The sequence below is a fragment of the Myotis brandtii genome, unplaced genomic scaffold (assembly GCF_000412655.1).
Source record: "Myotis brandtii unplaced genomic scaffold, ASM41265v1 scaffold475, whole genome shotgun sequence".
NCBI classification, from domain to species: Eukaryota; Metazoa; Chordata; class Mammalia; order Chiroptera; family Vespertilionidae; genus Myotis; species Myotis brandtii.
In genome coordinates, this window is record NW_005368148.1 from 5,453,980 (window position 1) to 5,466,305 (window position 12,326).

The 12,326-nt window shown below is 42.4% G+C and overlaps 1 protein-coding gene across 1 annotated transcript in view; it reads right to left on the minus strand.

Moving 5' to 3' along the window:
• Positions 1 to 4,303: 4,303 nt before the first annotated feature.
• The window catches only part of ANKRD1 (ankyrin repeat domain 1 (cardiac muscle)), an 82,799-nt gene continuing 74,776 nt past the window's right edge, over positions 4,304 to 12,326 (minus strand). The window contains exons 4-11 of the mRNA XM_014547460.1: positions 11,660 to 11,797; positions 11,427 to 11,534; positions 10,158 to 10,256; positions 8,548 to 8,646; positions 8,174 to 8,272; positions 7,971 to 8,069; positions 5,241 to 5,331; positions 4,304 to 5,080 (exon numbers count right to left, since the gene is read on the minus strand). Coding sequence (XP_014402946.1) covers positions 5,061 to 5,080; positions 5,241 to 5,331; positions 7,971 to 8,069; positions 8,174 to 8,272; positions 8,548 to 8,646; positions 10,158 to 10,256; positions 11,427 to 11,534; positions 11,660 to 11,797 — 753 coding nt within the window. The 3' untranslated portion in view covers positions 4,304 to 5,060. The remainder of the gene's footprint in view (positions 5,081 to 5,240; positions 5,332 to 7,970; positions 8,070 to 8,173; positions 8,273 to 8,547; positions 8,647 to 10,157; positions 10,257 to 11,426; positions 11,535 to 11,659; positions 11,798 to 12,326) is intronic.

Here is a 12,326-nt window from a genome sequence, read left to right on the forward strand (position 1 = left end):
TCCCCCCGCAACTGCGCTCCCCTGCTGGCCTGGTCGCCCCTAACTGCCCTCCCCTGCTGGCCATCTTGTGCAAGGGCATGATGGTCAATTTGCATATTACCTCTTTATTATATAGGATTCCAGAGAGGTTTAGCATCCTTATCTTTTAACTGTTTTTAAAAAACATCCAACATCCCCAATGCCATTAGTGTCCACCCAGATCCGTTTTTCCAGGCTGGTATACCCAGCCCTCAGCTACTTCAGATGGTGGGAACGAATGGTCATCTCCATCTTTCTCCAGAGGATTGTCCTAGACGATGGGTGTCACCTTACCCACAGATGCCTGAAATGTTTTGCTCTCACCCCTTGAGGTTGGCCCACCTGTGCATTTGTGCTCCTGGGCGCTCTGGGATTAGGCTGAAGAGAGACTTCTCTGGAAGCCACATCTTCGCCTCTTTTCTTCTCCCACCCCATCCTGTTACCTTCATTTATTCTCAGTAAACCACAAGAATCCTCTTTTCAAGTGCTGTTTTAAGGGAACCTGACTTACTAGAAAATTGGGCAAAAAAGGTTGACCTAGAAAAATGTTCAGTAAACATGAAGGAGCTGAACTTTTTAGTAATCAGGCAAAAGTTACCAAGTATAAAATTTTCTTTTGCTGATCAGGTTGAAAAATTTATAAAATGAGTATTTTCATGATTGTGGGGAAAGGCATTAACGTGGAAGAGATATAATTTGATACCAATCTTATAGATATTCCTGTAAATGTATTTCTTTAGAAATAACTGGTTAGATACAAAGGGTGCATGGATGAGGATATTCATTGCAACAATATCTTAAATAATGGGAGAATGAAAACAACCTTATGCTCAATAATAATAAGATTAGTTAAATGATCCATTGTACAGTGAAACAAGAATAAAGATGTGTAGAATAGGTTCAATTGAGAACAAAGTTATAAAACTGAATGTGCAGTGCCAATATGTAATGTGCACAGAAAAATCAGAGTGCCATGAAATTAGGATTATTGGTGTGATGTAGCTTTTTTCAGTATCTGTTTCTACAATTGGCTGAATACTTAATGAGTATGTATTGCTTGTTCAAGAGGAGAGAGGAAGTTTTTCATTTGGGGAATGAAAGCAGTGTGATAGATGTAATGACCTGGAGAAAAAGTATAAGAATACACTTGGAAGAAATAACAAAGTCCAAAGGAAGGGGTCCAGATGGCTTCCTGGACAAAAATGCCTCTAACCCAAGCATGTCAAACTCAAAGGCTAACACAGGCCAAATAAACAAGGTTTAAGTTAATGTGGGCCACAAAAAAACAAAAGCTTCCATTGTCATAGAAACGTAGGTTTATTTTGATAGAGACATGCTAAATACAAAGGGCTGAAAGACATAAAATAATAGAACATTTTAATAAAAATTAATAGTTTTTCTTGAACATTAACTTACCAGACACTGAATAACTGCACAAATTAATAAGCGTAACGCAAATAAACCTATTTTTCTTGTTCTCCGGAAGCAAAATATTTCCTGTTGTGCACACCAAACAAGTCAGGACAAGACCAATGATGTGGCAATCGGCTGCTAAAATATTCGCTGCGAGTATTAGTGGAGAGAAATGGTGCGCCTGCACGTAAGGCGAGTAAGAGAAATGAATGCAACATGATTATAGTAATCAGTCATTAGCGAACGTTGTAGTTCGTTATTAATTGTCGGCCCTAACCGGTTTGGCTCAGTGGATAGAGCGTCGGCCTGCGGACTAAGGGGTCCCAGGTTCGATTCCGGTCAAGGGCATGTACCTTGGTTGCGGGCACATCCCCAGTAGGGGGTGTGCAGGAGGCAGCTGATCCATGTTTCTCTCTCATCAATGTTTCTAACTCTCTATCCCTCTCCCTTCCTCTCTGTAAAAAAAAAAACCAATAAAATGTATTTAAACAAAAATAATGATGTATAACAGGACATCGTAAGAATGAAGTTACAAAATTTTTATTATTTTATTAAAACGTTTCTTACATACTGTTATATTGACTGGGCCGCAAAAATATTCATGTGGGCTGCATGTGGGCTGCGAGTTTGACACGCTTGCTCTAACCCAAAGGAAGAAGGAGAAATGATGCCGCGGGGTGGGGTGGGGTGGGGTGGGGTGGGGTGAGGTGGGAAGAAGACCCTTCCAGGGAACTGCCACCACATGTAAAAACAGAAAAGCAAGTGCCTGGATTTTTTAAGGAACTGAAAATTCAGTGGAGTTGAAATTTAGAGTTTAGCTAGGAAAGTAATGAGAAATAGATGAGAATAGAGTTAACAGCTGTCTGATTTTAAGGATTTTAGAAAACATTAAGGAGAAAAGGAAAGCCATTGAAGAATTTTTCAAAGGAGACTGACGTGACCAGATTTGCGTTTTAGGAAAATCACTCTGGCTGCAATTTGGAGAACAGACTGGAGGGAAGTGAACCAGAGGCTGGGGTCTCAGTGGGGCCTGGTGATCTGATGGGAGGAAGTGGGCAGGTTACAGAGCAGTGTCCTTGGTAAGAAGACTCCGTGGTTGGTTGAAAGAGGGTGAGGGAGAGAGAATGTCAAGAACAACTTCCAGGGGTCTCTTGGCCAAAGGAGTATTCCCTTCACTGAGAAAACACAAGACAACAGACTGTGGACAGAGCTGGCTCGGGGGAAGACAAGGAAGGAGCTTGTAAAAGTTGACTTCCTATTCAACAGACTTGAAAATTTTGCCTGAACTGTTTATCTTTTTTTCAGCAGAGCTAACTGAGTTGCCCTTGTTCAAGGGGATGTATCCCATGTTGTCTCTACCTCTGTGTTAGTGCAGGTCTTTATATGTGGCAACACAAAAGTGTTTAACCCCTTCGTCTCTTCTTTACCCTCCCGCTCTTGTGGGGAGGGAGACTGGAGAAAATCATCATAAAGAGAGGACTTGGTCACATCATAACACACTGAAGATAATGCCATGGGAGACGTCAGTATTAGCAAGAGAAATGTTGCCTGTGAAAGGGAAGGACCCTGAGCCTTAAGGATCTGAGAAATTAGAACCAGGACCCTAGAGGGAGGGGGATGGGAGAGAGGGAGATAGAAGGAAGCTGCCCTTGGAAGGTTGACTCTGGATTAGGAGACTAGATAGAAAATATTAAAAAATACTTCACACCATCCTCAGAACTCCATATGTGTGCATGACCAGCTGCCTGCAAGTGCTGGTATGGACTATGCCTGAGTGTCCTCTCAAAGTGTTGGAGGCATAGCTAAGAGGTTATGTGTGTGATACTGTCTGGAGCGAGTTCTGGGGAGGGTACCAGTGCTGGTGTTTCATGATGGCCTTCAGACATTTCCTAACATGCCACACTATTCCCATACCCGTATCCTTTCCTCTCTTCTCTCCACTACCTGGGATGTTCTGTGCTTGAATTACTCCAGATTATCCCTCAGATTCCTCTGAAAGCCACCATCTCTAAGCAGTCTTTGTAGATATCCCCTCACCCCATCAGATGATGTGCCTCCACATCTTAGACTCATAGAACTCTATTTTTTACTTCATTGTACTTACTACAGGCATTTACTATATATATATATATATATATTTCTGTGATTATTTCTTAGTATTCATCGAATTTTCTCATCACAGGTCTTAGCACCTGGTCCAACACCTGGCAACAAACACCTTGGAGATCAGGAGTTATCCACCAGGTGTGTTTTCTTGTTGGAGGCCTTTGACACTGCCAGAGCTGTCCTTAACAATGGCTAAACCTCAGTCCATTCCTGATGGAACTTCTTAAGGAGCATTGTTTAGCGTGCAGTAAACATTCTGCCCACCAGGGGTCTCTTTCCCCCATCATTGGGGCCAAAAGAACTTATTCTTTTTTTTAAGTATAGTTTTATTGATTTCAGAGAGGAAGGGAGAGGGAGAGAGAGATAGAAACATCCATGATGAGAGAGAATCATTGATCAGTGCCTCCTGCACACCCCACACCAGGGATCAAGCCCGCAACCGCGTATATGCCCTGATCAGGAATCCAGGTACATTGATGTTCAACCACTGAGCCACCACGGCCAGGCAAGAACTTACGCCTTTGTATCAATGGTTTTCAAGCCTCGCAGCCCAAGGTGTGGTGGTGGCATACCACCACTTCTAGAACCTCAGGTCCAGTCTGAGCCTGGCAGAATCAGAATCTGCATTTTAAGATCCTCATGTGATCCACATACATATTAACTACTGAGAAATACTGTTCTACAGGGCAGTCCTAATCTGAAAAACTTGGAAGAATAACAACACCCCACCTAAATGGCCTTTTTCACTTATAGAAGTACTTAGAAAGAGGTTTAGAATGTGTTTGCTTTTATTATGAATATAAAATATACATACGACATAAGATACATTTACACATTTACAATTTGCCGTTACTTTCATCTTTTTGAGCAAATCCCATTCTGCATGGCCCCGTTGCCCACTCCTTCCACTGCACTCCGCTCACACTCGCAACATCCGCTTCACCTCAGCACAGTGTGTGACTTGGTAAGGAATACCAGGCCCAGCCGGAAAACGGCTGGCTTTCCTGTCCTTCTCTTCCATTCTACTGTTTCCGTCACTGTATGCTTTTCCATTGCCTCAGACTTCAGCAGTAAAAATTCAGGAGAAAAGAGGGCGGCAATAATCACCTTTGTCTCTTAGAAACACCTTGAAATATCCTACGTGAGTGAGGTGACACATAGGCAGCCACTGAGCACTGCTCATTGGCATGGGTTACGGACTATCTACGGGAAGGCTCTGGAGCGTTGTGTACGAATCAAGCTCTGCCCACCAAACGGATGAGCATAAAGAATCTGAGTATCAGTGATAGTGGAGTTCATTTAAGAATAAATAAATAAATGCACAGGAATAGATACAAATAAATAGAGTGGGTCGCCCTAAGGGAAATTTCAATGCCTATGTCCCAGTGCTTTCTTGAAACTTGACAAGTTGCAGCCTGACCATAGGGTTTTGTAACTAAGTTGCTCTTCTCTGGGGCCCGGCCTTCCAAAGGCCACTGGTGAGGAGCAGCTGAAGAAAGCCCGCGATCCGTCGGTCGTGTCTCCTAGAACGCAGCTATGCGAGATACAAGGTGCAGCCTGACCATAGGTTGATGAGGAGAAGCAGGGTTTTGTAACTAAGTTGCTCTTCACTGGGGCCCGGCCTTCCAAAGGCCACCGGTGAGGAGCAGCTGAAGAAAGCCCGCGGTCCGTCGGTCGTGTCTCCTAGAACGCAGCTATGCGAGAGGTCTTGTAGGAGTTCTCTTTGAGGCTGTCAAATATCGCTTTGGTTCCGTTCTGCCAGTGTAACACCAGGTCCATCGGGGTCTTCCCAGCCTAATCAAAACAGATGAGGAAATTTGACTTCCAGATGGGAGGCATCTATAAATTCTCATCCTCTCTCAAGATATGTTTAATGAGGTAATGGATGGGTGTGTGTTACTGGAGTGTTTTATGCTTTCTTCTGTGAGTGATTTGCCGTTTTTATTCAAACCAGTCTTTCACTGTTTCTCATGGGAATGCTTTTGGCATTTCAGATGAGCAATTTTTTCCCCCTATGGGACTATTTCAGGTATTAATAAAAATCCCCAGTTCCTATCAATTTGTAAAATGACTCCTTGATTGATAAAAACTGGTGGTAACCCAGCTGCTTCGACGCCTTGGCTTAAATACTCAGGAACTGCTCAGAACTATTACTGCTCCAGGGGGTAGATTTTTCACAACTAGTTACATTGAGCTCTCTCCCAGGAAATTTTACTTTTCTGGAGGTGACATCAGTGACATGTGTGAATAAATAATTTTTGACACCAAAATTCTTTTTCTTTTGAATGTCTCAAGATAGTCACAGAAAATTAAAATCATGGCACCTCTCAATTCTTGTCTTTAAATATGAGAAGTTCTAAAACTTTCCATCCCTATTCATTCAGAAGTCTCTCTTTAACACAGAGATTGCGAATTGGCAGCTTTGAGATGCAAATCAGTCTAGAGCAGTGATGGCGAACCTATGACACGCGTGTCAGAGGTGACACGCGAACTCATTTTTTTGGTTGATTTTTCTTTGTTAAATGGCATTTAATATATAAAATAAATATCAAAAATATAAGTTTTTGTTTTACTATGATTGCAAATATCAAAAAATTTCTATATGTGACACGGCACCAGAGTTAAGTTAGGGTTTTTCAAAATGCTGACACGCCGAGCTCAAAAGGTTTGCCATCACTGGTCTAGAGACCTGTTTTGTTTTGGCCCAAACAGCTTAGGTTTGTGTGTGTGTGTGTGTGTGTGTGTGTGTGTGTATTTTGTACATTGAATTAATTGTCAACAGTTGGAAAATAAGAGATTTGCCAACTGAATTAGTGATCTCTGACAAAAAAAAATCAGAAGAGCTGGCAGCATGAGACTGTGGTTCCGCAGAGCAACAAGGGGCTGGCTTGGGGAAGAGCCTCCACCTTGCAAAGTGATGTGCACAGATTCCTGCATCCACCCCCTTATGTTACTTGTATGATCCGCCTGGTCCCTGTGCATATTGACTCAGTGGCCCTGTAACCTTCACTTTGGAACTTCTCACACATCTCCCTTTATCAGCAGACATGAAGACAGTTTGGACAACAACACAATAACATATTGTGTGTTGTTCCCAATCCCTTTCAAGATGGTTTCCAATAGCTTATTGGTCTTTGTGGAACATTGACCCATTGGGTCAATGACATGAATAGTTTCAGAACCCGCATGCCTGGGTCTCACTGATATACAGAACTCTGAGCCCTATTTGTATATTTTTGGCTATTCCATAAATTCCTGGCACTCCTCTCTATTGAAATCTATCTCCTGGTTTTCTGCCTAGTTACACAGTCTCCCCAATCTGTATGCTATTTATCTCTGCGGGTAGTGTCTCACAGTCTGAAGAAAAAAAATCATATTTTCTGCAGCTTTGGAGATTTGATTGAATCTACTCTTTTTCTGATACTTTAAATTATTAGATAAAGCCAATTCCGATATCAGGGGTGAGGGAATTCTACCTTTAACACTTTCCCACCCCAAGCAGCAGTCTCTATTACTTGCACTTATTCTTTGTTCCTGTCATCAAGCCAATTGTTTCCATGATAAAATATTCCTCTCAGTCTCATAGTAATACAATAAGGAGAAGAAATAATTCACATTATATGATCACCGGGATTTTCTTTTTTGTAAAAAGCGATTCTCCAAAAGCTTTCAAGTTATTTTTTCAGTAATTTACACCCTTTCCTCTGGGTGATATTTTTAAAGCTTATATTAGATGATGTTTGCCTGGGAATTGGGACCATGAGAAGTTGGTTTCGTTTTCTGCTTACAGATGAAGCTAAATTAATACATACTTGTAAAAGGGACTTATACAAGCATTTTCGAGGCCTAAATATAGGAAATTATTTTGAGGGATGTGCAGATAAACCAAAGCAGAAAATAGATGGAGATTATCTCAAAAATATAGGCAACAGTACAGCGGCCCCTGGAAGAAAGTGGTAGCATGCGATGCTGTTGTCAGGAGGGGAGGACTGCGAATTCCTGGGATTAGATATTGATTGATTTGAGTTCACTGGCTCTGGCTGCGTTGACCACTGTGGAATTTGAGACCCCTTCAGGAAGGTGGTGTCTGTATTCCTGTCAACCCCAGGCTGTGCTCAGCCAGGATGGACACAGCAGATTGCACTTGTGTCCGTGGAGGCGAGCAATTGGACCATCTTTTATTTTCAAGACCAAATTCTAAAAGAATTACTAGATACCATATTAGACACTGAAGTCATAGCAGTCACTATGGCTCTCCCCATCTCTGACCAGGTGACCCGAGTCTGCCAAGGTTAGCAGGGATGGAATGGACCAAACGGGCCACTGAAACCGTTAGAGACGACCCCTGAAATACTACCATTGTGGGACGATTTTCAAGACGGTTTTATAAATTGGAAATCCTGCAGGCAGGGTCCCTTGTTTGGAGCACTTACACAGTTCTTGACGTTGAGGTCCGCGCCGTACATAATCAGGAGTCGGATCATCTTGTAACGATTCAGTCTCACGGCGTCGTGCAGCGGGGTATCTCCTTCCTAGAGAAGCAGAGTGAACACGCTGAAGGGGGTCCTGAGGACAGAGGTGGGTACCGGCTTGGGAGTAATTCCAAATCAACAAGGACTAAACTCTGACTACTCACTCGGTCTTTGGCGTTGAGGTCCGCCTCGCAGGCGATGAGATGCTCCGCGCACTCGTAGTGGCCCGTCCTCACCGCCACGTGCAGCGCTGTGCTGAGCAACTGGGAGATTGAAGAACGAGGTGGATTTGCTGGGCGTGAGGACCGGGCTGTCCCAGACCCCGAGGCATGTAGGGAGGGGGCGGGGGAGTGGCCACTATGGTACCCCACACACAGAATGGGCTCTCAGCAGATGGCAAAGGTGGGAGGAGGTGGGAAATGAGGAATAGAAAGGGGAGGGGGAGAGGGAGAAGGAGAGGAAGAACAGGGAGAGAGGAGGAGGAGGAGGAGAGAGGAAGAAGGGGGGGGGGCGCGCAGGGCTGCAAGAGGAGAAATACCTTATCCCGGGCACTGATTTTTGCTCCTTTATTCAGCAACAATTTTAAGACATCCACGTTTCCTCCACGGCTTGCCCAGTGGATGGCTGTAGATTCAAGCTATATCCGGAAGGTAAAAGGACATGACTTAAGGTAAAGAAGAATCTGGTCAGAGGAATTAGTGCGGACTTGGTGTCTAAGGCCCAGGAACTCCTGCTTTGCTGGGACATCTGGTAGCAGTGGTTGTCCCCGTCTAGATCCCCAATTCCAACTATTGGAGTTGAAGGCTCTTTGCCAAATGTTTTAGCTAAACTCTTACGTGTGCGAACGGGAGTATATGCATGCATATGTGTGCATCTGTCATGTGCATCGTTAGGAGGCTCTTAATCTAATAAATATGTATTAAGAAGAATAAGAGTTACAACTTGATGAGAATCTCCTCATGCCAACATGTTGCTAGCCACCCTCGACTTGGTTGTCCTCCTGGCAACATTATGAGTGAGGTAGGTGGTACTGTGATAAAAGCAAGGCTCCACAGTAGTCATGTTTGCTCCCCAAGGACATACAGCTAGTGAATGGCAGGATAGATATGCAAACCCACTTTTAATCACTTTTGCCAAATACGAATACTCAAAAGTTCTAGAAAAAGTGTACTTCAACATTCTGGCAGAATAAAAGTGGTCCCTTCCAAAAGATTTTAAGTTGCATCTGACACCTCTTCCTGTGCCCCTGTTATTTCTTATCTCCTGCCCGTTCTCATTTCTCCTTTGTGCTAGCATAACTTCTGCACCTCGCCCGTCATCCCTTGTGGTCACTGCATGCTGCACTTACTCAGAGAGGGCCCCCTTCGCTGCTCTGGGTGGTTTGTCTCTGGCCTGTCAAATCCCACACTCGTGAATTTTAGTGTCTTTCCATGCTAACTTTATTTTTTGTTTCTTTAATTGTTTTTCTGTGTGTCTTTTGGGTTCAGTTTTGGCCAAATCCTTTGTACTCTTCATGTACCCTTTCCGCTTTGCTCTAAAGTCAAATTGAGCTGCATTTAAATAAATAAAGCATTTCCCAGCTCAATTTCAGTTCATAAAATACGCTGTATACTGGTCTTTGTAGAAATCACAGTGTTGAATTATTGAGGTCTGAAAAGCAGCTGCTTTCCATAGATGCAATTCATTTAGTATGCAGTCTAGCCCCAAATCACGTCTACGGCAGTCAGCATCTATCATATAAGGCATGCAGCGAGAGAATTCTGATTCATTGCTGGCAGCCCAGGGGCCTCGAGCAGACTGCCGTGTATAATGGAAGGGCGGGGATGTTGAAAGGCGAGTGTCGACTGTATTACTTCTCAGTAATGCTACTGACTTGATAATGACCCAGCTCTCTGATGAGGATATTGAATTCTGCTCAACAGCTTTCACTTCCTCCTTTCCCCTGGAACACTTCTCTCCTTTTCAGTATGTATAGAAAATACTTTCCACATGACCTAGTCCCATCTCTTGTGTGGAGAAATAAGCTTTTTGCCTAGTTCTCTCAGATCAATTTCCAGTCCAATCAGCCCAGTGTTTCATTTTAGCTTTTCTCAAGCTTCATATAGTCTATACATTTTGGCTTATTTCCAAACGAAGAAATATATTCACCATATCACGGAATTCGATCTGTGCTCCAGCTTCCAATAACTTCTCCACAATTGCCAGGTGTCCTTCCAAGCATGCTCTATGCAGAGCTGTCCGTTTATACTGTCAGAATAGAGATTAAAAGAGAGAAATGCATATAAAAATGTGCATAAATCCTTTCTAGTAGGTCTGAATCTGGGGACTTTGATGACTTAATTGATAGAAACTGGAGTGCTTCTTTATGAATTAGAAATGTTAAATTCACTAAAATTGCAGAACTAGAACAATTATCCTGCAACTGAGATTTGTGCTTCCTGCAAAGTACATTTCTAAGTGCCTAGAAGTCTGTCTACATAGGGGGATGTGACGTCTTGCAGGTTCAAGACGACCCAAATGCTGATTTTCCCTCTATTGTATTTTGTGCCTTCATTGTTGTGTGATATTTATCATGCAGATCAGACAGTTTTCTTTCAGATCTGGGACTGTTGGTAAGTTAAACATCAAAAAGTATTCCATTCATTTTAAGAAAATGGGAGCACTCATTTTTAGTTCAACTTCAGAAATGATTCCCCATTTACATTTCTGAATACAAAAAGGATTAGTGATTTCTGGTAAATTGGCTTCATACAAATAGGTGAATTAGACTTATTAAAGCTGCAACAACTTTAGGCATGATATCACTCCAGTGCCCTCCTTACAGATAAGGAAACTGAGATTGGGGAATGCAAATCAAGTAGCAAAGTAGAGATAGAACTGGCACGTGAGCACTAGTCTCTGAATTTCCCACCTAGAGCTGATGTGTTTGGGTCCAATCAGAGATGATGCTAATAATATACAGGGTATCCCCCCAAATTCATAGACACTTTGAATAATTATTAACTCCAATGCGTTAAATCTGAAAAGAAAGAAACATCAATTGAGCTATCAGGAAAAAGTGTATATACATTTTTTGGGGGACACTCTATTTCTGCAAAGGTAGTTTGTTGGCCTGGCCTTATTCAACGCCTATCCCAAGGATCTAAGAAGTTAAAGGCGAATGAAAAATCAGCCAGAAATATATGAGTCCAAAACAATTATTCAATCAATAGCACTAATCCAGGATTTTGTGGGGAGGGGGGTGTTTTTCTTTTGGACCACTGACTCTTCTGTTATGCTGCTGACATATGTGGCAACAGCTGGGGAAAGCTGTTTCAGGTGGATTGATTTTTGGCACCATGTTAGCAAGGCTGCAGTAAAGCAGAAGAAACACAAAATTAATGAGCTGGGTTTTGCAGTGCTTTTTGTAAGCCTTACCTCATCACAGGCATCTGGATTGTTCTTGTCTGACAAGAATTTTTCTACTACTGGCAGTTTATTCTCCAGGGCAGCCTTCAGAAACCGAGGCACATCCACAGGTTCTGTCTAAAGCCAAAATAGGGTGAGAGTTACCCGTGAGCATCCCAACATTCAATCAAACCCTCCACAGGTTTATTCCCCCATAGCACACACGCCAGACATGTGAGACTATAAAGCCTCAAAGCCCTTACGATGATTTCAGGTTCAGGTTCCTTCACAACCGGAACTTTAGTTTTCCTGTATTTTTTCTTTTTCTTCAGTTGAATGATAACTTCAAGGTCTTCTAAATTTTCAAGCTTTGATCTTTGTTCTAGTTTTTTCTTCTTGAGCTAAAAAAGAAAACCGTGTTTCAAAATATGTTGAGTTCTACTGACAAGCATTCTGGTTGTGTCTAAACAAAACCTGCAAGGTCTGAAATAAGTATGTATACTGCATGAGCAAAAGAATAGAAAAAATAAGTCTTTGATTTCAGTTTAGTCATTTCTTATTCGAGGATTTGGGGGTCTGATTTTTTAATTAATTGTCTTCATCTTCACTTATCTTGCATGTAGCATCAGCTTTTGACTAATTGGAGATAGGATCTAGTCTCTAAGTGATGATTTTGTAATTACTGCCATAAACAAACCCCAGATTTCTGTCAAATTTTTTCATCATACTCAAGAATTTTCTTTTTTACCAAAATTAATCTAATAATGAGTGCTGAGGTTTGAAATATCAATGCCAATCTCTTTCAGGTGGCCCAGTAAGCAGGGCCCATGAAACAGACTGTCCGAGGACTACAGCTAACTAATGCATGTTTTATCTGTCATTAGTAAGTAATGAAAATTCACCCAGGAACACAGATCTTAGCAACACAGA